At 40.0% G+C, this 24,102-nt stretch overlaps 2 protein-coding genes and 1 long non-coding RNA gene across 6 annotated transcripts; 2 read left to right on the plus strand and 1 right to left on the minus strand.

Annotated features, from left to right (window-relative positions):
* The first annotated feature begins 492 nt into the window (after positions 1 to 492).
* Positions 493 to 11,593, plus strand: cul4b (cullin 4B). Of its 2 annotated transcripts, XM_034598426.1 has the most exons (22): positions 493 to 1,426; positions 2,963 to 3,078; positions 3,151 to 3,254; positions 3,373 to 3,442; positions 4,309 to 4,382; positions 4,484 to 4,646; positions 4,854 to 4,943; positions 6,316 to 6,398; positions 6,490 to 6,557; positions 6,707 to 6,825; positions 6,943 to 7,135; positions 7,233 to 7,337; positions 7,426 to 7,536; positions 7,653 to 7,738; positions 7,989 to 8,021; positions 8,781 to 8,888; positions 9,000 to 9,113; positions 9,203 to 9,308; positions 9,413 to 9,585; positions 9,678 to 9,830; positions 10,465 to 10,616; positions 10,653 to 11,593. In XM_034598426.1, exons 1-21 carry the CDS (start codon positions 955 to 957, stop codon positions 10,558 to 10,560), a joined length of 2,637 nt encoding a protein of 878 aa, XP_034454317.1. In that variant the 5' UTR covers positions 493 to 954; the 3' UTR covers positions 10,561 to 10,616; positions 10,653 to 11,593. The 2 variants fall into 2 exon arrangements, with proteins under 2 accessions (XP_034454317.1, XP_034454318.1); XM_034598427.1 differs by lacking the exon at positions 7,989 to 8,021.
* A 100-nt stretch (positions 11,594 to 11,693) lies between these two features.
* Positions 11,694 to 22,462, plus strand: lamp2 (lysosomal-associated membrane protein 2). 3 transcript variants are annotated; one of them, XM_034597887.1, is made up of 9 exons: positions 11,694 to 11,935; positions 14,109 to 14,221; positions 14,792 to 15,002; positions 15,085 to 15,246; positions 15,343 to 15,578; positions 15,700 to 15,819; positions 15,952 to 16,006; positions 16,101 to 16,271; positions 17,284 to 20,120. In XM_034597887.1, exons 1-9 carry the CDS (start codon positions 11,890 to 11,892, stop codon positions 17,421 to 17,423), a joined length of 1,254 nt encoding a protein of 417 aa, XP_034453778.1. In that variant the 5' UTR covers positions 11,694 to 11,889; the 3' UTR covers positions 17,424 to 20,120. The 3 variants fall into 3 exon arrangements, with proteins under 3 accessions (XP_034453778.1, XP_034453776.1, XP_034453777.1); XM_034597885.1 differs by lacking the exon at positions 17,284 to 20,120 and adding an exon at positions 21,604 to 22,462 and having other exon boundaries at positions 11,753 to 11,935; XM_034597886.1 differs by lacking the exon at positions 17,284 to 20,120 and adding an exon at positions 20,293 to 21,063 and having other exon boundaries at positions 11,753 to 11,935.
* On the minus strand, positions 22,396 to 22,737 carry LOC117769180. The gene is made up of 2 exons (XR_004615168.1): positions 22,618 to 22,737; positions 22,396 to 22,457 (listed from the first exon to the last, which is right to left on the minus strand). It is a non-coding gene; the product is annotated as an uncharacterized LOC117769180 (long non-coding RNA).
* Positions 22,738 to 24,102: the final 1,365 nt, after the last annotated feature.

Genomic DNA, 24,102 nt, shown 5'->3' on the forward strand with positions numbered 1-24,102 from the left:
ACTCAGGTAAAGTGCAGTAGATATTTATTTATTTTGGTATAATTTCACTAAATAGTTGTATATAGTTATACTACATATACTATATAGTTATACGTATATAATAAATGTATGACTATATAGGTACGAATTGAAAATATATATGGACTACAGTATATAGTTTACAATATATAATTATTCTAAATTTAAAAAAATCTGTAACTATGACGTGTGTTTGTGTATTATACATTTCATTAACTTTTAATTGTTTGTGTGTATTTTAAAAGTTATGTTGTCTTTGAGCATTTTTAAATGTGTTAAACAATTACAATTTAATATTATAATGATTATAATGATTATAATCATTATAATGATTATAATCATTATAATCATTATTATGTTTAGCTCGATGGTAAATTCACAGCCAGAAAAACGTTGTTGTAGCGCCATCTAGTGTCCAGAGCTCGTACAGCACAGTGGTCGGTTCAAGAAGAAAAAAACATGCTTGTGCAAAAAGTACTTTTGTACAAAGTACTTCCGGTGAGGTCACAGAGCAGCTTCTCATGAGCCTTCTCTCCTCGTGTTTACTTGCGGGTGTTTCACAGTAATCTGCGGGTATTTCTCTGCGGTGGCTTCGTTTAATGTGTAAACAAGAAGAATAAGAGTTAAACGGCCGCTCGAGCTGAAGCGCTCACACTGAACGAGTCCACAACGCGGCGAGAGCACAGAGGCGAGAAGAGGAAGCAGTAGCCGACCATCTTTCTTCTGCTGCCAGCAATAACAAGAAAGAGACGGAGCTAGCTCCAAGTGGAGCTGAGGACTTTACTGTCTCATCTCATCCAGTCTCACGAGTCGACCGTCCCCGGGCTGCGGTGCTTTCACGCTCCCGGACACCGAGCTCCTCTTCCTCCCTCCGGCGAGCCTGGAAGTTTCGGATCAAGAAGACTGGCTGCTAAGAATCAGAATTCCCGTTTTTTCATGTTTCCAACAGGTTTATCTTCCCCTAATCCCCCACCACCGCCAACCCAGGAGGCAAGACCCGCGGCCACTGATGTCAAGGCGGACAGCGGCAACATCACATCCCCGAAGAAGAGGAAAATAAACGGCTCCGAGAGGGAAGAGGCTGCTGACACCATCTCCCCTTCTCCTCCGAAGACCCTGAATTCCTCCTCCTCCTCCTCCTCCTCCTGCTGCTCTCCCACTGCGCTGCACATCCAGAAGAAGTTGAGGTTTGAGGATTCAGTGGATTTCATTGGACTGGATGTGAAAATGGCTGAGGAGGCTGCTGCCGCCGCCGCCGCTTCATGCTCCAATAACAAAAGCAAAGCCGGGTTCCTGCCCGGTGGAACGGGGCACCACGCGAACGGACTGACCAAAAGCACCGGCTCCGGCACCTTCTCCAACAGTAAACCCGGTGCTGCCAAGAAACTAGTCATCAAGAACTTCAAAGGTAGCAGATCCACTGTGGATGATGGGACTCAGTCCCCAAAACAGTCAATGACAACGATATACAACTGTTTACAAGTGAAACTATCACCCACCACAAGTGTCAAATCTGGATAGTAGACATGATAGTTGGTTGGTAGTTACCATTTATTTGTTGAATTCTAAATATGATTGATTTGGAGAACTTAGATGAGTGGATCAATCACCAGTGTTACTTAGAATTAGGGCCGGGCAATACAACAATACCAATATTTACTGCAATATGATTTTCATCCATAGCAATATAACAAAGGTTCAATGTACAGTGATATATTTCTTATGCCTAATCGTGCAAACAGTGAGGAGGTGTAACGTATATTTATGAAACGATGAGCAGTTTCTCAAGGGTTTGTCATTCTCTGCTCATAAAGAATAATTTATAATCACAGCCTTCACTCGGGGACAAAGATCAGGCTTAAAACAAAACAGTGACATTTATGGAGATAATTATCGATATAGCTCATGGGAATTTTTTTATCTTTATAATATTTTTGACCCTATCGTCCAGCCCTCCTGTGATATATGGTTGCAACTAAGTTATTCTCATTGCCTGTTATTTTCTCAATTAATCATTTAGAAGGCAGATGCATGTTATAATTTCTCACAGTCCGAGGAGATTTTTCCCACAAGCAGTCTAAATAAACTGAACACATTCAGTTTACGGTGGTCAACTATCATTTGATTATTAGAATAGCTTGCGATTGATTTCCTGACAAGTTTCTGATCAATGCAGCTCGTAGGAGGTCATGAATATGTCCAAAAATATAGATCTAACTAAGTTGCACATATTTTTGATCAGTCAGTTTGGTATCTATGCTGTGACATACATTTTTGAACTATTTGGACTGTCACAACATTCATAGACTTACACTGCAGCTAACTATTATGAGCTGTCACGAAGTATTTTCAGTATAAATGAACAAGCAGTTAGGTAGAGGCCATGACACATGCTTCTCTGTCCTTGCTCGTCATTATAACATTAATTAGAATTTTTTAAAAAGTCAAAAAAAAATATGTACAGAAAATTCTCATTGAAATAACTATTAAAATTCCATTTAAATCATGGTATATACAGTAAGTACAGATCCAGGCGATAATACTGTGTAACATACAGATTTAAATTATTTATACGTTGGAAAAAAAGTATACAAAAAAGCATGTTTTGGCTAATCCAGTAAAGTTGATACTTAAAAACACAGTTGCATACTCACCGATTTTGCTAAATCGCCTGAGCGGTCTAATGCAAGAAATGGCTGCATGTTATTGACAAATTGATATTATCTCGTGGTATAAACTAAAAATAATCACTCCCTGTACAATCACCCTAAATGCAAAAGTCTGACTTTTTGTCAACATCACTCATCACTCACGCATCTTAAAATAGCTCCACTGACACCGGTGACACAGCGTGACGGTTCATGGACCTCCGCTGTGAGATGTTCGAGGCCTGCAGGAGTCGACAGCGTTGCTTGAACATTTTGTGTTTGGTTGTTTCTCGCAGAAAAACCCAAGTTGCCGGAGAACTACACGCAGGAGACCTGGCAGAAGCTGAAGGAGGCAGTGGAGGCCATACAGAACAGCACTTCAATCAAGTACAACCTAGAGGAGCTCTACCAGGTATTTGTGCAGCACACCTCGTCTGTGGATCGTGTTCGTATCTTTCACTGACATATTTTCTCGTCCTCTCAGGCTGTGGAGAACCTGTGCTCCCATAAGATTTCTGCCAAGCTTTACAAACAGCTGAGGGCCGTGTGTGAAGACCACATCAAGGCACAGATTGAACAGTTCAGAGAATATCCTTTACCCATTCAGTTCCTCCCTAGTTTCAGTCACTGAGTCTCATCAGGTGTTTACTTATTTTGGTCAACTGTTGATCATTCATGAGATCTTTTGCCTTAACCCCGCTCTCACGGATTCCCTGGACAGCGTGCTGTTCCTCAAGAAAATTGACAAGTGCTGGCAAGATCACTGCAGACAAATGGTGAGTTGTTTAACCTCAGTAAGTCGAGTGGTAGTTCGTAGCCGTGTCCCTTGAAAGTCAGTTAACATAACGTCACTTTCCATGAAGTTTAGTTTGTGACTTAGTTTTCATGTTTAAAGGGGTATTCCAACGATATAGCGTTACACTGTGAGAGACACGATGAGGGAACAGTCAAAGTAAAAGTAGCAGGAGCCGAGTTATTCCTTGTTTTTTGAACATGCTCAGTAGGGTCGGTCATTAGCTCCTCCCTGCCTGGTAAATAGACAACTTCACCAGGCTGGATGTTGACGAGCCAATGCCGTTCTGTTTGTGATGCATGTAGGAATATCCCAGCCACATCTGCCCGTCACATTAAACAGTGGGACTAACTGTAGAGTATAAATGATTGAAGAGAAGATGGATAAATGAAGAATTGCATCAGCATCTTGTTGGACAGCGATTCCCCCATCACTGGCAGAAAGAAATACTTTTTAATGTCACATTGTCAAGAGTCTCACCTCATAAAACTTCTTACAGGGCTGTATTATAATTGAGAAATATATGTAGGACTTGGTTTGACATTTGCAAGAACTTGCCAACATCCAAAAGAGATCAATGTCAGTGTGAATATTGGGATTGTAGTTTGATCTGTCAGCAGCTGGAAACCTGACGTGACTGCTCCTGTTTATAACTCAGGCTGGTTGTTAAATAAGTAACATTTTTTTTTCTAAAATCTCCTAAACAAGAGTATTTCTCCCTGTGACATGTAAACTGAGCTTGATATGTTAAATCTGTGGAGTACCCCTTTAAATTAAACAAGAAGATGTTAAATGAAGAATGTCAGTGGTGTTTCCTGCTCATTTTGAATGTTTGTCATTGTTTCACAGATCATGATTAGGAGTATATTTTTGTTTTTGGACCGCACCTATGTTTTACAAAACTCAATGCTGCCATCAATCTGGTGAGTGAGTGAGTGAGTGATCCCTGGTGTTAATTATTGTGTAATAGTAGGAGTCAGATTTCTGTCAAAGTGGGTGTTGAACAGGCTCATGTGCTCCACAGGGACATGGGTCTGGAGCTGTTCAGGTTCTACATCATCAGTGATCTGAAGGTCCAGAGTAAAACCATCGACGGGATTCTGCTGCTCATTGAGAGGGAGCGAAACGGAGAGGCGATAGACCGGAGTCTGCTGAGGAGCCTGCTGAGCATGCTCTCTGACCTGCAGGTAACCGACAGTGGACCATCACATTATTATCTCAACTATGATTCAGACGTTAGTTAATGAATCTGTTAGATCACTTGGATTTCATCTTTGTCCAGTAGAAAGGTGAAGTTATGGCAGCTGTGTTGTTGGAGATGATCACCTGTGTACTGTGTCAGTTCTCTGTTGAAAAATGGATTTAATGAAACATGTTCTTTCTGTCGTTGACAGATTTATCAAGACTCCTTTGAGCAGCGCTTCTTGGAAGAAACTAATCGCCTGTACTCTGCAGAGGGACAGAGGCTGATGCAGGAGAGAGAGGTGATTTATGTGTTCCTGATGCTCTGCGACAGTTTGTTTTTTGCTGGTGGGAAAAAAAAGTTCTTATTTCAGTCACAACTTGGCCAAATTTAGACAACTATTCTAATAATTGATTAATCTAGTCAAGCAAACACACCAACCATTCTCTAATTTCAGGCTGTCAAACATGATTTGAAGCCTTCCTTTGCTGTTACTATTTGTAAACTTAATTTATTTGGGATTTAGACTGGTAGACAAATAAAACAAGCCAAGTTGGTCTTAACTGTTCATATTGGGCTCTGGGTAATTGTAATGTAAATTTAACTTTTTTCTGACATTTAAAGGTCAATGGTTAGTTGCATACAAATTTATGATATTTCCAGTGCAGCTGCACTGTAATTAAAAGGCATCAAAACAACAGAAACAACTCAGCATGTTGTCATGATGTTGAAAAATATCGATTCCAACCACAAAGACAAATGTTTCATAGAAGAGGTAAAAACACAAACATATCCACTTCTCATAACTGCAGTACAAGAAAGCGGCACAATAAATATTTTTTTGAATGAAGTTGTTTTTAAAAATAAAAATAAACATTTACTTTATTAAAATAAGCATAGAAAAACATTCACATTGCAACTTGTAGATTTGTATACATACTGGCGCACTACACTGAGACATATTTTACTCTTTACCTATATCATCACTGGGCTTGATGTTTTCCCCGCAGGCTGTAAAAAAGTTTTGTTGATGTTTGTGAAGCAAAATGGGGAATTTATTTTTGAGATACAGCATATTAAGATTTAGCCTCATGAAGAAATTGTGCAGTTATTGCAATCAATATTTACGCATGCAATAAACAGCTTATTAAATGTTAGTGCTAAATGTAAAATACATAACATGACATTTGTTTATCCAAGGAAATGAGAATGAGCAAATACCATCTCTTAAACTTCTACTATCCAAACAGTAATATCAGAATTTAGTATATCATAGATGGGTAACTTGAGTGATACTTAGTAGTAATTCTATGTCAGTCAATATACTTAGATTCCTGGATCCAAAGTGTGTTTCTCGCAGACCCTCTGATTCCTATCCAGTCCCTTCCATCCTTTTGGAAATGTATTAGTTCATAATGTTCGGTTTATTTTTATACTGTTTTAGTGAGAGGCTTCGATTAGTGCTATTATTATTAATATTATTAATATTTAAGCTTATATGGATTGGCTATATTTCGATTGATGCTATAGAGGTGTAATGGTTACAAAGTGCTTGACAATAAGCAAGACATCAAATCAATATAAATTACTCAAGACCTGTAATATTATACTGAATTCCATCACAATATGTTGACATTGTGATATTTCCCTGCTTTCCCCCATTTGTTTCATAGGTACCAGAATATCTCCATCATGTCAACAAACGCCTGGAGGAAGAGGCCGACAGAGTCATCACATATCTGGACCAGAGCACGCAGTGAGTGTTAGACCGTAGTTTTCAGATTGAAGTCTAACACTGTCCGACAGAGATTCATTTGTAACCTGAGTGAGTTTTTCTCCCTCCCCAGAAAACCACTCATTGCTACTGTGGAGAAGCAGTTGCTGGGGGAACATCTCAGTGCAACTCTGCAAAAAGGTGCACAACAATAAATGCATGAGTGACATTACAGCAGTCATTGAATGTCAAAGGTGTTGAAGTATCCTGCCTGTCCGAGCACATACTGGCATTTGAAAGTGTCAAAGCTGCTCGAGTTCTGACCTATTTCTGTTGTTGCAAACTTCCAGGGCTGACTCATCTGCTGGATGAGAACAGAATTCAGGATCTGTCGCTTCTCTATCAGCTCTTTAGTCGGGTGCGAGGTGGTGTTCAGGTTCTGCTGCAACACTGGATAGAATACATAAAGGTACAGCAGCATCAGCAGGGATAAAAGACTGTGGCTAATCGAGGATGAAGGTGCTGAGCTGATTAGGAGTCATTTCACACTTTTTTTTTCTCTAATGTCTTAAAATTCAACATGTAGGCTTTCGGAAGCACAATCGTAATCAATCCCGAAAAAGACAAAACCATGGTGCAGGAGTTGCTCGACTTCAAGGACAAGGTGGATCACATCATCGACATCTGCTTCATGAAGAACGAGAAGTTTATCAACGCCATGAAGGAGGCGTTCGAAACATTCATCAACAAACGGCCAAATAAACCCGCAGAGCTCATAGGTCAGTAACGAACTTATAACTAAAATGATCAATTGATCATGATAGAATAATCATCTTTGAGAAATAACACGTGCGATGAATGCACTTCTGTTTACAGCCAAACATGTGGATTCAAAGCTACGAGCAGGAAACAAAGAGGCAACAGACGAAGAGCTGGAGAAGATGCTGGATAAGATCATGATTATCTTTAGATTCATCTACGGTAATATTCACCGTCATATTTGTTTCACTCTTGTTATTATACTTACTCTGTGGATGTTTTTTGACATCTTGATGTATTGTCATTGTAGGAAAAGATGTGTTTGAGGCCTTTTACAAAAAGGATCTGGCCAAGAGGTTACTGGTTGGAAAAAGTGCTTCTGTTGATGCTGAAAAATCGATGTTGTCAAAGCTCAAACATGGTTAGTTTTATTTATCACTTTTGAATATAAGCAAGCACATGAAATGAGAAACAAAATGACAAAATGAACGAATCTCTGAATCTACATTAACTAGTGAATTTGTGGTATTTCCTCAGAGTGTGGAGCAGCGTTCACCAGCAAACTGGAGGGGATGTTCAAGGATATGGAGCTTTCTAAAGACATAATGGTTCAGTTCAAACAGGTAAGCACAACAAACGTGAGCTATAACTAAAAGAATATTATATACTTGATGATTATGACAGTGAGATGATGTTTCAGTCCATCCTCATTCAGATAGGCAGTGGAAATGCTTTGGTCAATCAAATACATGCTATTAAGTCTGCAACAAAATATTTCTTGAATTATCTGATAATCTGTTAATAATTGTTCTTTATCAATCACTTAATTATTGTCTTGTTTCGTCAACTGAACTGTACGGGGAAAATTCTTAGAATGACGAAGCCGGAACTAGGAGAATGTTTAAGGTATTTTTGCTTCAATATTTACTTGAAATGATTATCAAAATTGGTTGTAACTGTTTTTCTGTCAATGGACATAATCGATTAATGTAGCAGTTACTGCTTGACTTATATTCGCTGCATTGCATAAATCTATTATGCGAAACACCCAATGTGAAGACATGTGATTGAGCTTTTGTGGTTGTAGCCCCTACGTTGTGGAATTCTCTTCCTACACCTGTAAGGTTGGCAGGTTCACTTGAAAACATAACTTTTTTAACTTTAGGCTTTTGAGTTATTCATGTGTATGAGATCTGTCTCTTATGCACTTAACTCTATATCGTGTGTTTTCTGTTTAGCATTTTGTTTGAACTTATGCAAACTGCTTTTGACTTTTTCCAGCCCTGTAAAGCACTTTGACTCCTGTCTGTGAAAGTGCTCTACAAATAAACTTACTTACACTTTGTGACAGGAGCAGCATGATTGACATTCACCAGGATGAAAGATAAAATGAATGATCCTTCATTAACTTTTCAGACCTGTATAATTCTTCCCTTTGACATTATAAACCACTGTATTGGTGTCTAAACAGCCTTCACACACACATGGACCTATCACTTAGAGCAGCCTTCCAGTATCACTGGAACCTGAAACGGTTCTCCCCAACCCAAACGCAGCCCGTTGCATTTAACACCCTGCTGTTTTTTGCATTATGCAAATCCATAGAATAATGTAGAAAAAAATTGTTAGTTTGATATCACATGCATTTCATTTGTGTTTGTGCAGTATATGCAGTGCCAAAACATTCCTGGCAACATTGAGTTGACTGTCAACATCCTAACGATGGGCTACTGGCCCACCTATGTCCCAATGGAAGTGCACCTGCCTGCTGAGGTAGATTTGATGAGCAAATATTGAAATGTTTGTAACATGCCGTTTATATAACCTGACATGCAATTAATATACCGAGTGTTGCTTCGTTACGCCTCTGTTATCTTGGTCCAGATGGTGCGACTGCAAGAGATCTTCAAGACCTTCTACCTGGGCAAACACAGCGGCAGGAAGCTGCAGTGGCAATCAACACTAGGCCATTGTGTCTTAAAAGCTGAATTTAAGGAGGTGGGGAACTCATTTCTGCGATCAGGTTGTGTAGAGTTTTGTGTTTAGATACGAATGTTAATTGTTCTCTTTGACTTTTCTCACAAAAGGGCAAGAAGGAGTTGCAGGTTTCACTTTTCCAAACTCTTGTGCTACTGATGTTTAATGAGGGAGAGGAGTTCACCCTGGAGGAGATCAAACTAGCAACAGGAATAGGTTTGTGTCATTACATCAAAGTTTGGTCAGCAGCACAGTGATGAGGAAAGGGCTGTCGAGTTCTCTTTATTTAATACCACTGATGTGTGTCTGCTGGTTTACAGAGGACAGTGAACTGCGCCGGACTCTGCAGTCACTTGCTTGTGGGAAAGCACGAGTCCTCACCAAAGTCCCCAAAAGTAAAGAGATAGAAGACGGGGACAAGTTTTCCTGCAATGACGACTTCAAACACAAGCTCTTCAGGATCAAAATAAACCAGATCCAAATGAAAGAAACGGTACAGCTGTTATCTTACAGTAGATTTTTTCCGATTTCAATATCATCACAGTGTTGGGGAATATATTTTAACTTGAGTGCGTTTAATCTCAGGTGGAGGAGCAAGCCAGCACCACAGAGAGGGTCTTTCAGGATCGTCAGTATCAGATTGATGCTGCGATTGTGCGGATCATGAAGATGAGGAAGACTCTGAGCCATAATCTCTTGATGTCGGAGGTGTACAACCAGCTCAAGTTCCCCGTCAAGGTGAGAAACACAACCCTGAATCCTTCTCTGGCATTTTTGCCTTTTTATTAAGAAGCAATAGTGGAGAGATGATAGGAATGGAAATAAAGTTATCTGGCTGCACTCAACCCAAATGTGTTTTTAAAAATAATTGTCACTACAGTTTGTACTTAGTGGGATTTAAACAAATGAGTTAAATAATATTTTTATGGGGAAAAAAGTGCTCTGTGGTGGACAATCAATTTGAGACAGTTTCTAAATGTGACAAATGTTTAAAAGTTCTATAAAACTATTTCATGTTAAGCAGACAGAACAATAACATTATATATGTAGTTGTTCCTAATGTAGATATATATTTTTTTTTTTTCTTAAACTAAGGGAAATTAATCTGACATTTTTTCAAATTCACTTTGTAGTGCATCTTTTCACTCCATCAGTGTTCGACCTGTTTTGAGAGAGAGTTAAATTAATTTAAGATCAAACCTAGCTTGTACAAAATCGACTTAAATGTAGAAGATTTCCATGAGAATTGCAATGACTAACAGAAATCCTTTTTTTTATTTTCTATTTTCTCACATGTATAAAAATAACCAAAAATGTTGACATGTGCCTCATGTGTGAACTTCCGCCTCTTCCCTGTCGTCTTCCCTTCCAGCCTGCTGACTTGAAGAAAAGGATAGAGTCTCTTATCGACAGGGACTATATGGAGCGTGACAAGGAGAACTCCAACCAGTACAACTATGTGGCTTAACGACAGAAAAGTGACATGAGAAAAATAAGAGATGCAGATGGATGGTCCAGTTGGGCTGAAAGCTGTTCTGAGTGATCGGTCTCTAAATCTTTTGCTCCAGTGGACGTTAACCATTATCATCTTCAACCTAGCGACCGACAAGTGAATGGATACTGCTCGCTCCACAGGATTTTTTTTGTCAGGGGTCTTGTGATCCTGTGGACTGCATGCCCGTTGAAAAGAGGATATTGTCCATATTTCTCAGTCTCTCTGAGAGAGGTGGGCGACCGTGGACTGACAAAGAAGACACACAGATGTTGTTCCGTTTGCTCTTTTTTTTTTTTAACGGAGAGGAAAACTATTTATTTTCAAACTTAGATCCTCCTTTGTCCATAGTTTGAATCATTATGCTCTTTGTTACCAAGTCACTTTTTGATCTTCTTGTTCACTCAATATCCCAAGCGAATGCTGATACACCTCTAAATGTACCACGTGTTGGAGGGGGGGGGAAAGGATCAAAAAATTCAACTCGCTGCTTGTTTCTTCAGCCAGTGTCAAATGTGGGACTATTGGACAAACATTAAGATTAGAGATTTGACCATTGGGAAATATCCGTGTCAAATGTATGACCCTGCTGCAAAGTTGTACAAGGCCCCAACATTCAAAGTAGAGTCTGTGCCAAAAAAAAGAAAAGGAGCACTTCTTTTGTTATAACACATTTAAGTTCCTCGTTTGTTGTTTGTTGTTTCTTTGTACTTGTTTGTACATAGTTCACAAAAATGAACAGTCAGCTGCTTTTTTAGGCTTTTGTTAACCCTTTTAGAAATGTCTACTTAAAGCACAAACCATCCCCCCCCCTATTCTTCCCTGGTGTCATATCACACACATACACAATTATTTTTCTTCTAAGTCTCCCTGTGGGGCTTATTTGCTTCAAAGTGAGACTGGATCACCTCAAGACATGAGGATACATCTGATTGATGGGACTTGCCCATGTTTGTATGAGTCTGTTAGATTTATTGCTTCAGATTAAAACAACTGTTTCAATCGTGGGGGTTTCTTTTATCCGTCATTGTTTTAAATGCATCTCATTGTCTTGGATGAAAACCTATGCAGCCTTTTTCAAATGCACACGATCAGTACAGCAGTGAGCTGCGCGGGGAGGGAGAGGAGACCGTGGGCCACTCGCTTCCGTGTTTTGACGCTGCTCGCTGTCATGTGACACATTTCCTGGTACAGTCGGCAGCGGCTCTCCCACAGCTCACAACACCGCAGACTGAGCGACCTGGCCGGGCATCTCTCTCTTCTCCTCTCCGGCGGCGGACACTCCAAAAAATCTCTCCGGCCACCATGGCCCGATTCGCTGCATTCGTTTCGCTCCTCGCCGCTGGGATCGGTACGTACCACGACATGGATTCAGCTTTAAATCGGCTTCAAACAAGTGATGTAAAAAAAACATCCGATTCTGCGAAGTGACGTGATCAAACTTACGGGACTCCCTAACCCGGGCCTGGTGCAGCCGGGCTCCGGCTAACTGCTGGTGAAATGAGATATTAAAGAAGCGTACCTTTGTTATCTCTGGTATTTAATGTTATAGACACATCCCTGGTCTGTTCGTATTTGCTCCACAGGCCTGGAAACTTACCACCAGCTGGAGCAGTCCAGTTGAGATGTTGTGCTAACGTAGCTTAGCTTGGCTGCTAATTGTTACCTACGCCAGCAACGCAGTCCTGCGACAACCAGACGGGTCGCGTGACATCCAAACAGCCACGTTTTAACCATATAATCGCTATTTATCTTAATCAAACCTCCATTTTATAACAAAACCACACATTACAAATAAACTGACAAGCTAGCTTTAGCGTTTAAAAGACTGCTGTGTCAAAATGTGCTGGCCGGGCAGCTAGCTTAGCCGTTAGCTGGCCGATTGGTTAACACTTGTTTTGAAAGCTAAAGTTCGAGATGAAGGTTAAACACAAGGTTATCGGAATCGCGTCTGCTGCCTAATAATGTTAATAAAACACACCAACGTCAAAAGAGTAAAATTACGCTCAAAGCCCCGTGTGCACGTTATTAAACGTTATATGGCTCCAGTAGGTAGCATTAGCAACTTAGCGTTAGCATCCAATTGGTTGGATTGGGTTTAAGTAAGTTAGCACGGGACAGCACAGTTGGAACAAATCACAGTTGAGCTAACGCCATGTGGTGTGGTTAATTATCTCAGGTTACTTGCATAAAAGTACATAAAAAGATGAATGTAGAATATTTAGCTCTCACTACAAACCAGATCAATTCTCAAATCAGCATTTTAAATAGGGAGTAGTTTTGTCTCAAGTGTTGATGTTGGGCTCGTTTTTCTGGAGAGTCCACATTGAAGGCAGGAGAATAAACCGAGGGTGATGACATACATGTGAGTGTCCTGCTACTGATCCGGCTTTTGCACATGTAAACAACATATCTTGTTTTTACAATCCTGAATGAAAGGTTATGGTTATGGTTAGAATTGTGGATGCAGAGATCTCCTGGTTTCTAATGTTCTGTGTCCTGAATGTGATGAATACAGGTTAAGACTTAAAACCAGGATAGTAATGTGCAAGTAAACCTACCCAACCTTGTACGTGTCATCAAAAAGTATCCATGAATCAGGATTCAGCCCATATAAGATCAAATATAGCAAAAATAAAGGTCTGCAACCACATTACAACCGTCATTTAATTTGCTCCTGAATGAGATGTCAACAAAAGTGATAAATGCTAATCAAACCAACAATTGCACGGCAAATGTTACAATTGTCATTGGCAGACCCTTTTCCTCTGGAAGTATGTCGACCCCTCGTTATAACAATTAACCTCAGTTTAGACAAAAGAGCTCAGTTTAGACACACAAATACTGCCTGGTGTGGTGTAACTTGGCAAACGTTATGTATCCCGGTCTGACACTTCAGTATAAATAGTCTTTTATAGCCAGGTCACATTCTGTCAGCTGCTTTATAAGTTGATGACACCTGGGGGCTGTGCTGTTTTGCAGTTGTGCAGTTGATGACTGTGCATATTGTAAACATCATATAGATACTGTGACTGGACTTTGACCACTCTCCTTTATTATTGCATGGTTTCTCAGAGCAAGTGAAAAGAAAAAAACTTCAATTGTGCCATCTGAAGATTTTACAAAAGTGGTTTGTTGTGCAACATTTGGTCATGGGATTTTTATATATTTAGGAAAAGCTCATATTTAAACTTATGCGACAGGGAACCTCGTATAGCTTTAGCCATTAAGTGTTTATGTGGAATTTTATCATTTCACAGAAGGAAATTGGTTGTTTATGTAACCTGTAATTAAGGTTTCGTGCCAACATTTGTACCATTTGGAAAATTCACTAATCCAAGTAATATTTAAGTGCATGGTGTTGGCTAAGCAGATTAACCAATATCAGGAGGAAAATTGTATTACTGTCTTGCTGGTTATTTCGAGTTATTTATCTTCCATACTGGAACAGACAGGACTTCTTCCTGTTATACATAATGATTATAGAAATCAGACAATAGTGTAATTTTCCTTTTTCTTTTCAGTCTTCCAGCTGTCACATGGCGTTGAAGTGAATGTCACAGACAAAGAGGGCAAGCTCTGCCTCTATGCCAACCTCATGGTCAACTTCTCAGTCTCGTATCCAGCTGGAGAGAAGGTGAGTGTCTAGTCTTAATCACAATGATCGTGAGATGTCCCGCCATGATGTTGGGTGTATTTACAACAGCCTGCACGTTATCCTTACAGTATGTAATCAAAGCCAAGCAATGCAATTCGATCTTCTCAGGCCACCTCAACTACGTGACTGTCAGACAACTCTTGTGAAAGCAAATGTCCTCATGGAGAGGAGAAATACAGGGAGTCACGAGCAGGCAAAAGGATTCTTGCTTTTCAGCATTTTAGTTGGCATGTCTTCCTGACGCATATCCTGCTATTGTTATGTCGTTCTGTTGAAAGAAGGTCACAGAAATGTTTGTAATTTTGAGAATTATTATATTCATCAAGTACATAAGATAAACAAAAGAATACTGAAATAAGTTTGTGGTTTGGAGGCCAATATTTTTACATTAAGTATGATTACACTTAGCATCGGTAAGTCTGTCGCAGGCTCTCAAACTCTAGGAGGTCATTATTCTTTTGCAATCCGTCAAGTCAGCTTTTTACCAGTTAAACATTAAACAAGGATTATAATCCTGTTAATTAAGAATTCACTTTGCTCTCATTTCAGATTGACACAGTTGAGTTCGAACTTCCAAGTGAAGTCACAACCAATGGAAGTGAATGCGGCGCCACAAGCTCAACGCTGAAGCTTAATTTCGGAGACGGGCGCTCCTGGAGTGTGAACTTCACCATGGATGGAAATGTGTACCAGGCAGACTACATCACCTTTTCCTACAACCTCAGTGACACCACTGTCTTCCCTAGCTCTGGATCAAATGGTAACTTCTACACCTCTCAGTGCCAGCAAAACAAAAAGTGAATGAACGGTATTGAACTAATGCGTGTTTGAATTTCTTCTAGAAACTGCATCCGTGACCGTGAAGTCTCAGATTACAAACGTGGGTGTGGATACCTGCTACTCGTGCAACAGTAAAGACATGATACTTACTGATATGGTCAATATGACACTGTCCAGCGTGCTCATACAGGCTTTTGTGAGTGAAGGCAACAAGAGTGAAAATAGTAAGTGCGGCTGCAGCAACACATTTCATCCCAGCTGTAATGTTTCTCTGCTGTTTGTGTTATTGATCTTTTCTGTCTGTTATTTCCTTCGCACAGTAACATCTTGTAGTGCGGATCAACCCGTAACCTCTCCTCCCCCGACCACTCAAGGCACCAATGCAACCACCCCAGCTCCTGTCACAAACGCCACTTCCACTGCCCCTCCTCCTACCACCACCCCAACGCCCACCCTCCCTCCTCCCAACACTGGGAAGTACAGCGTCAACTCGGACAACACCACAGTCTGCCTGTTGGCCGACTTTGGCCTGCGGATCAGTATCAAGCAAGGAGAGGTACGTTCAGAAACACAGAATGATCACACTGTGGTTATGGCCCTTATGTTTCCCAGGTCATACACAGATGTTCTTCCACAGACTCTGCTGAATGGATGTCTTTCTCTTCCCTCTGACACAGACGTATCAGGAGATGAACCTTGAACCCAACAAGACCACGGCATCTGGATCGTGTGGAGTCAACAGCAGCGAGCTGCAGTTGGTGTCAAGCACTATGACCATCATGTTGACCTTCATTAATGTAAGTCCTTGACAGTATCTTGTTAATATCCATTTGATAAAAACATGTGGTGCTTCTCTCTTTTCCTACATCTACTGTCTGTCTTCAATGTCCCTGTTGAATACAAATAAACTTGTATTTTTCTTTTAACAGGACACAGCAAAGTTCCGCCTGCATGCCGTCAACTTCACCGCAAAGACGGGCTCTGGTAATTAGAAGAATCACATCTACCCACATACATCAGGCACCATTCTGAGGCACAAGCTAATGTTATTCTTTATATCTCTGTTATTTGTTTAAAGGTGTGGACTTTAATGCGGTGAACACCAACCTGACTCTATGGGAGGCGGCCATCGGCAGCTCCTACATGTGCAACAAGGAGCAGAACTACACCATCACCAACCTGCTCAGCTTCTACACCTTCAACCTGCGAGTGCAGCCCTTTGGAATCGCAAAGGGGGTTTTCAATACAGGTAGGCTAATCTTTAAAATCCTCTCCTCCAATGAAAACTCATGGTGTTTTTTATATAGTACAAATCTTATCCTGTTAATGTTTCATATGTCACATTCACCATATCATACCTCTGAGACCGGTCAGTTCTCCGTAGCATTAGAAGGGACATCAGAGAAGAAGCCAGGTCTAGTTAACTGTCTGTTTTTTACAAGCGAAGTTAGCTGAGGTACCCAAGTCAGAGCTGACCATCAAGACCTGGGTTTATCTAACATTAACAACCCATCATTAACTGTGTGATTATGAAGGCTCACGTTATCCATTTCTGTTGCATTTCTTACATGTCAGAGAGAAACAAAAAAAATACATTACCATTCTGATATGACTTGTACAATTCACTGTTCTTCTTCGTCATGTTCAGATTCGGTTTCTGGTTCGAACATGTTTGCCAGAAATACGCCTATATTACTGTTTGCCATGGTGTAGCCTACAGTAGCCGGAAAAACAACATAAGCCGAGGTTTATGTGTTCTGATGAGCAAGTGAGAGCTGCGGCTGAGGGGTGGGTGGAGATAGAGACGCGGCAAATGTACATATTTATATATCCACAAATACCAAATGAAGCAAAGATGCCGAGTTGCTTTCACAAAATTCAACTTATAATTTTGAGCAACATATGTTAGGGGTTAAATCAAAAACAATGGGAAATGTTTTGGTTCTAGCTAATGAGATATTTGTTGTTTGTTTCAAGCGACCAAATCAATTAATTTCTTAGTATTTGTACCACTAGAAGGTCATTATTCTGGCTGTTCTACTTCATATCAACCATGGGAAAAATTCATGTGTGATTATATTAACAACTTTATAAGCTTGAGATATTTTCCCCTGAAAAGGGGTCAAGGTGGTGCCCCGACCCCCAGTTTCGGGAATAGCTGGCTTAGATCCTCAGAACAGAAAATACTATTATTAATTAGAGCTTCACTCTTGTCTGTTGTTGATCAGAAAATCACTGACTGACTCTCTCTCTATCTGCAGCCCATGAATGTTCATTGGATGACACCAGCATCTTAATCCCAATCATTGTTGGCGCTGCTCTGGCTGGCTTGATTCTCATTGTAGTGGTCGCTTACGTGATTGGTCGAAGAAAGACTTATGTCGGATATCAGACCCTTTAAATCACTCCTGAAATATCACGGGGCTCCCAAGCCTGGTCCTTGGGGGTTTTAAATTAAAATCTAAAATAAACAAAGTCTCTTCAGGAAAAAACTCAGAAAAATGAAATTTTACTGTCTCTTGATATTGGAGATATTAGACATGAGATGCTTTCATAGCATTTTTTGAATTACAGTCACCTCAAGGGTCTTGTAAAGGTGGAGGGTTTGGTGTAATTCTCAAGGACCAAACTTGTTTACCCCCAATTTTTATGTTCCTTTCTGTTGACTTCTGGATTTGTCTTTTTCTTTTTTTTGTTGTGTTTTCATTTTTTGTTGATGAGCAAGTGCAAGACCCACCTCTCCAAATTTTAAATAATCACAGTCACATGAAAAGTGATTTTCAGTATGCAGTATATAGAAGTGATACCGGTACTGTCGGACTTCTACATTTAAAAAAAAAAAGTCCCTGAACATGAATTTTTATTTTATTTTAGTAAAAGATTTGTGACAGTCTGTTGCAGTGGGATCCTGCACTTGCTCCGCAGACATTCCCCCTTTTGTTTGCATTTGCCATCATTTAATCTGTGTGTACATTTGAGTTTTAACTTCCTTTTTATGGTTTGACTTTTCATCCCCGTAATTATTTAAATTGAGACACATAGGAATCATAATTTCACCTCAGATTTCATTTCAGAACATTTCCTTAACAAAAAACGAAGGAAGATGGTCAAGTAGCTTTTTTTCTTTGTTCTATGAAATTCATTTGAAAGGACGAAGGTCTTCTTTCTTTGTTGCTAAAGGAAATATGCTTTAGCCCATGTTTGCCCCTGCAGAGCAGGAGAAACATTGGAATAATTGTCCTGTTTTGTAAACATGTAAAATCAAAGTGTGAGTTGTTTTAACGTCTATAAACCTTTTTCATGGACGACATTTAAACATAGATCAAGCAGTAAAAGTCCTGGTGGAGCTAATGACACAACAGTGGCTGATTCACACACAAATGTCAAACTGATGGGATGAAGCTGTTGTTACTGTTATTAATCACACCTTTACTCTTCCTGCTAAACAATGACAACATGTCTGCTGTTAAAAGGGTCTGTTACATTTGCACATGTTGCAGCCAGAGTGTAAGTCTGAGAAGAAGGGTTAGCTTTTTTTTCTTTTTTTTTTCCCTCGATATATTTTGGCATTAGGTTCAGAAAAAGGGATCGATAGTACTATTGTGTCACTTTCAGCACAGACAATTCTGAAACGAGGATATTTACATATAAATGCACTAAGACGCTCTTTACCTTTTGCTTTGTGTTGAGACTGTTGTAGCATTGTTTCACCTGTGTAGAGGCCTGAGCTCTGAGGGCTGCCGCTGGACCAGGGGACGTTAAAGACCCTGAAAACTCTGTATCAAATCTGAAGCATTACATCATAACTTCTAAAAATATCTTTGAGTTTATGAAGAAGTTTACCAAAGGAATAGTTTTACATTTAGGGAACTTATTTGTTTTCTTTTCAAGAGTTTGATGAGAAGATTAAAGATGAAGCCAGGAACTGTTAGCATGGCTTAGCACAAAGACTGGAAACGGAGGGAAACAGCTAGCGTGGCTCTGACGAGTAGCTTGGTTGTGAGACTGGTATGAATTCTCTTTCAAAGGAATTCAAAATGTGGAATTATTCCTTTATAATCTCAGCTCGTCTGCCTATTCAAAACCGTGTGGGAGCAACACGGACAAAAAGACGAAAGTCCCCACACATCTCTCAAATATTACCAAATCCAGAATGGTGCAGTGAAATCAATGATCTGATCTCATGTGACATAGACGTAACAGAGAATGTTTCTATTTTGGAGCCGGGCACACACAGTGAGAAGGTGAAAATAGGTTTTCAGGGCCTTCGGAGTAAACGAGGCAGCGTAGGTTTCAGTGAAGCAGCGTCAGGGATGCAGGCAAGCCCATGCACGCGTGTATCTGTAACGATAGAGAGCTGAAGTGACACGTGGTAGTAGCTGCTTATTTTTGCTTGATTCTTGCAGAGTGTCGTGTACTGTTTGACTCGTTGCAGCTCTTCATTCAGAGCTGGAGCAGAGCAAGACGGTAAATGACACTGAGGATGAAAACTAAGAGAAATGAGTTGGATCTTTAAGTTGCATTTGATATAGTCTTCCCCAGGACGTTGTGCGTGTGTATGAATAACTTTGCTATAATTATCAAACATGAGCTTTGACTTTCTGCTTGTGATTGTTGCTGTCGTGTGTATTTCAGCTTTGTGTAAACTCAATTGCCTTAATTATAAAGATGCTCTTGCAGCACCAGTATGAATGTTAAAAGGTATGTGTGTCCCTTGTTCTCAGTGAACCATCTAACCAGTTCTTCCATCAGGATCACTGTGCCTTTCTCAATAATGACTGTTTTTTTCTTTTTTCATTCATTAACTCATTGATGCTGTTGAGGTTCTCGCCCACTATGATTCGGCTCTTTTTGTTTTATTCCTCCTCTCCACTGAGAACATTGCACAAACATGTTCAGCAAAGGGAATTTGTGCTGCAAGAGCATCTTATTAAAGATCAATTCATGTGCTCTGTGGAAACAAAGTGACTGTTGATTTCATCTCCAATCCCTCTCGCTGTTAGCTCTAATAAATTTGATTTCAAATTGTGTGTCGGACTCAAGTGGAGCTTTTTAGCATTTTAAGATTTCTTGAAATAAAAATGTGTCCTGGACACTCGAGTGAATGTTTATTCCTTTTTTCAAAATGGTTCAATGTTACTTTCCATGAATATCTTGGATAGCAAGCTTTGTGTCTTTCCCTGCCATCCATACATTCATCATTTAATATTTTAGATTTCTGTTCAGCCTATGAGACTGTTCACCTCTCTGCTTTCTTCACTCTCGTCTAGCTGAGGAATGCAAGACCGACGTGGACAGCTTCCTTGTTCCCATAGCTGTCGGAGTTGCCCTGCTTGTTCTCATTGTTATCGTTCTTCTGGCCTATTTCATCGGGAGAAAGAGAAACATGTCCACCGGCTACGAGTCTTTCTAGTTACATTTGCAAATAAACACAGAGGGTAATCGGCGAATAGCTGCATGTTTGTTTCGCTGCCTTCGACTTAATTGTGAAAAATTCCCAGCATGTGTTGTATTAATGTTTCCATGTAGTGTTCGGTGTTTTGACTGCCTAAATGTCTTTGGAGAGGAACAGTTTGGGAAATACGCTTATTTGTTTTCTTGCTCAGAGCTGCGGCTCCGATAAATGTGAAGCTGCAAGCTGGTTCACTTATCTTAGCATAAAGAGTGGAAATAAGTCAACAGCTGGCCTCGGTCTGTCCCATAGACTGCATATAAAGATGGATGATGTTTTTTCTTAAACACACGGGATGCAGGCGCCGCCATCTTGAGCTTTTTGATGTCATTTGGAGCAAGAGTCTGCACAGCAGTGATCCTGGTGTGGAGCAGCAGTGTTCAGGTTCCACCGATGCACACGAACGCAGGAATTTACTGCTCCCGGCCAAGAACAAAAGTTCCTCCCTGTGAAAGTTCAACATGTAACTTTTCCACTTACGTTTTAACATTTAACAGGCAAGTCATGTCTCATCAGTTGAAGAAAGGCAGGGAGGAGCTAGCAGTTTACTAGTCTTATTTTAGATTAACAGACTGTAGCTTCACTATTCTTAGAACCACCGCCAAGGAGTTTGTTTACATCTGCGTTTGTTTGTTAACGGGATGACACAAAAAATACCAACCTGATATCCATGAAACTTGTAGGAAGGCTGCAGTATGGATCAAAGGAAGAAACTATTCAATTTCAGTGCCGATTCAGGAATATTCTTTCACTTTATTTAACATTACATTACAACACATTTTCATTGATTTCTCAAAGAACAATTCTTGGATCTTGATGAAAAAGTCTGGCATGTTTAGGGGACTGATTTCTGAGCTTGTGCAATTTGCTGCAGATCTAGTTTTACTTTAGGCATGAAAGCATTTGGCGTATTTCCCAAAAAATATCAACCTGTTCCATTGACGCTCACAGAGAATAATAATTCATGTCCACTTGCTTTTCCACTAATGGACTCTGTTGATTCCACGTTTCATAGGTACTGATCTGTGTTGCAGCGTCTCTTCTCTCTCTCTAACCCTCCGTGTCGTTCTCTGAGTGTTTTCTGCCGACCACTAACCCGCTGTCTCTGTCTCCTCTCTCCGTCTGTCAGCTGACGAATGCTTCATGGACTCTGACTTGAGCTTTTTGGTGCCCATTGCAGTGGGCGTGGCGCTCAGCTTCCTAATCATCCTTGTGCTTATCTCTTACCTGATTGGCCGGAGGAAGAGTCGCACTGGCTACCAGTCTGTATAATCCAACCCGGCTGCTTCTGCCTCTCACACCTTTCTGACCCTCACAGCTCCTGACAAATAATCTCCCTCCTGAACCTCCTCAGCTCAACAAAGGCATCCCCCCCCCCCCCCGTTTTTCTGCTTCTTTTTCTGTTTCCCGTGATGAGGCAGCGTCTCCCTGAAAATATCCCTCCGCTTCTTTCTCGTTCCCAGATTAAAATCTGTCCCAGCGACCTCCCCACTGGTTTCCTTTGTTTTCGCTTTGATGCCAATGACTGAATCCAGTACCGAGACATTTAAGATCGATATATTTGCATCATTGATTATAGATTGCATGAGTTAAAGATTCAATTTATGGCTGTGAGTAGCCGTCCACCTCCTCCCCCACCCTCCTCCAGAGAGAGAGAGGCTTTTTCCTCTCAGTTTCTGTGCTGTATAATAGTATATGTGTAAATGACTCTTGTATAGAATGAATGACATTGATATTTGATGACGTGAATGTACGAGCAAGCCAATAGACCCATATCCCAGATTTCTTTAACCTTCACACAACATGAATTAACAGATTAATCAGTTGCACACAGAGTCATTTAGTTGTGGCTTGATTAAAGGGAAACTAACTTTACCAGCTTTGGTACCAGGTTTAAAAAAATGTGTGAGGTCATGTTTTCATGGTTTCTGTCACTCATGTTCGGAAGATTTAAGACTTATTTTTAAAGAAATGTGCACTTCTCTTAAATAAAAGAGATTTCTATGTTTTTATTTAATGAATTGATAATTGTGTTGTTCCTTTTTTAATCCAATTCAAAAGTTTGGTCAAGAGTCTCTGACTCAGTTTGAATTTAGATTTTCACACGTCACCACAAATCAAACTTGGTTGTTTGTACCTAAACTTTATTTCGAGGAAGATCACTACACTTTTTCTCCATGTGAGGCTCCAGGAACATTCACAGCATGAGCAGGTCAAGGATGAAGACCACGATTTATATGTCCTCAGTCGCTCTGTACGGTTCATCCTCTGTTCATCAGTTCATCACTCCCTCCAACAGTTTTGTGCCTTTCTGTTGTGCACCACTGACTCGCTTGCTTGAATCTTGTCTCCATCTGATGAAGAATGTGATGAGGAGTTTGTTTGCTTGTTTAACACAAGCGGAGAACAAATTAAATAAAGTTTCGTTCTTGTTTTGTATCGCTGTCCTTCTTGTCTACGGGTAGCATCGTTGCATCACATCCAACAATGTCATATTTAATTTTTGTAAAAATAAATATTTCATGTTAAGTTAAATCCATTTTTTTGTTTGCTATCTATTTTATTTTTCTGTTGTACAAAATAAAGTCAGGCGATGAGATATGATGTATATTTGCATTTCATAGCAGAACTTTGACGCCCAAACAAATAAAATTAACGACAAACAAACAAGAGAAAGGAAAACAAATACGATTAGATTTGTACACAGCAATCACAAAGTTGTTAGAACTGCAATGACACCATGATCAGAAAAGCCCCAAACAAGGCCCCACTAGCTCGGAGCTCAAACTTTAAGAAGTTCTTATTCTGTTTTTATTGTGAAGGTGAAGAGCAGGAGCATGACAGTCTTGTGACTAAACTGAATTCAAAGGTTAGTGGTTGTAAACGAGACGTGAACTGCAGCCATGGGTCAAACTGTCCATTTCACTTTGACTGACAACGGGCTTTTTATAACCTGTAATGGTTCACAGAGGCCTGACTCTCACTCCAGCTGCTACCGACATGAAGACAGATGATATTGACACAGAAGTCAAGAGTGTGTTTGTCATGGACTTACTGAACTAATCTACGAGACTAGTTTGAAGATTTACAGTTAACTTGTGAGTTTTGGTGATGTTGGTTTTACTTCATTGTTTGGGGACACCCCGGTTGTGTTCCTATAATCATTGCAAAGTCAGTTTCCTCAGAGGGTCTTAAAAGACTTGAATTCTAAGTCATACAAGTTTTGAATATTTAAATATTTTCTCTCGCCTGCTGGAAAACTAAAAAAAAATCTTTAAAATGTTAATTTAATCTGGTTAACCCTAAACTCTGAAAATTGTTTTCCTTTAAATAAAAGACTACAGACATTTATGAGGGTGAGCACTGCATAACAAAAAACTGTCCATACCAGGGCCTAATCTATAGCCAATGAGAATCCACTGCATTTACACGTTTTAAAGCAAACTGAAGTTTAGTGTAATTTTCTACAGATGACTCCTCAGTTAACAAATTCCCATAAAATTGTTGAAAATACATTTTGTGACAGTGACAGTTCATTTTATGATCTTTAACTAAATTTAAACAAACTGTTTTACTGAGAATTACAGAATTCAGATGCGTTGATAGTTTTTATGTAAAAAACAACTGA

This window comes from Hippoglossus hippoglossus, chromosome 10 (genome assembly GCF_009819705.1).
Source record: "Hippoglossus hippoglossus isolate fHipHip1 chromosome 10, fHipHip1.pri, whole genome shotgun sequence".
Taxonomy (NCBI): Eukaryota; Metazoa; Chordata; class Actinopteri; order Pleuronectiformes; family Pleuronectidae; genus Hippoglossus; species Hippoglossus hippoglossus.

What these genes read in the sequence shown, in the direction of transcription:
- cul4b (XM_034598426.1), top strand. Translation starts at nt 955, where the DNA reads ATGTTTCCAACAGGTTTATCTTCCCCTAATCCCCCACCACCGCCAACC. An exon ending in ACCTAGAGGAGCTCTACCAG is followed by an intron (nt 3,079 to 3,150) that starts GTATTTGTGCAG and finishes TCGTCCTCTCAG; the next exon opens with GCTGTGGAGAACCTGTGCTC. An exon ending in TATCTGGACCAGAGCACGCA is followed by an intron (nt 6,399 to 6,489) that starts GTGAGTGTTAGA and finishes CTCCCTCCCCAG; the next exon opens with AAAACCACTCATTGCTACTG.
- lamp2 (XM_034597885.1), top strand. Translation starts at nt 11,890, where the DNA reads ATGGCCCGATTCGCTGCATTCGTTTCGCTCCTCGCCGCTGGGATCG. An exon ending in GCTCCTCGCCGCTGGGATCG is followed by an intron (nt 11,936 to 14,108) that starts GTACGTACCACG and finishes TTTTCTTTTCAG; the next exon opens with TCTTCCAGCTGTCACATGGC. An exon ending in TCAGTATCAAGCAAGGAGAG is followed by an intron (nt 15,579 to 15,699) that starts GTACGTTCAGAA and finishes CCTCTGACACAG; the next exon opens with ACGTATCAGGAGATGAACCT.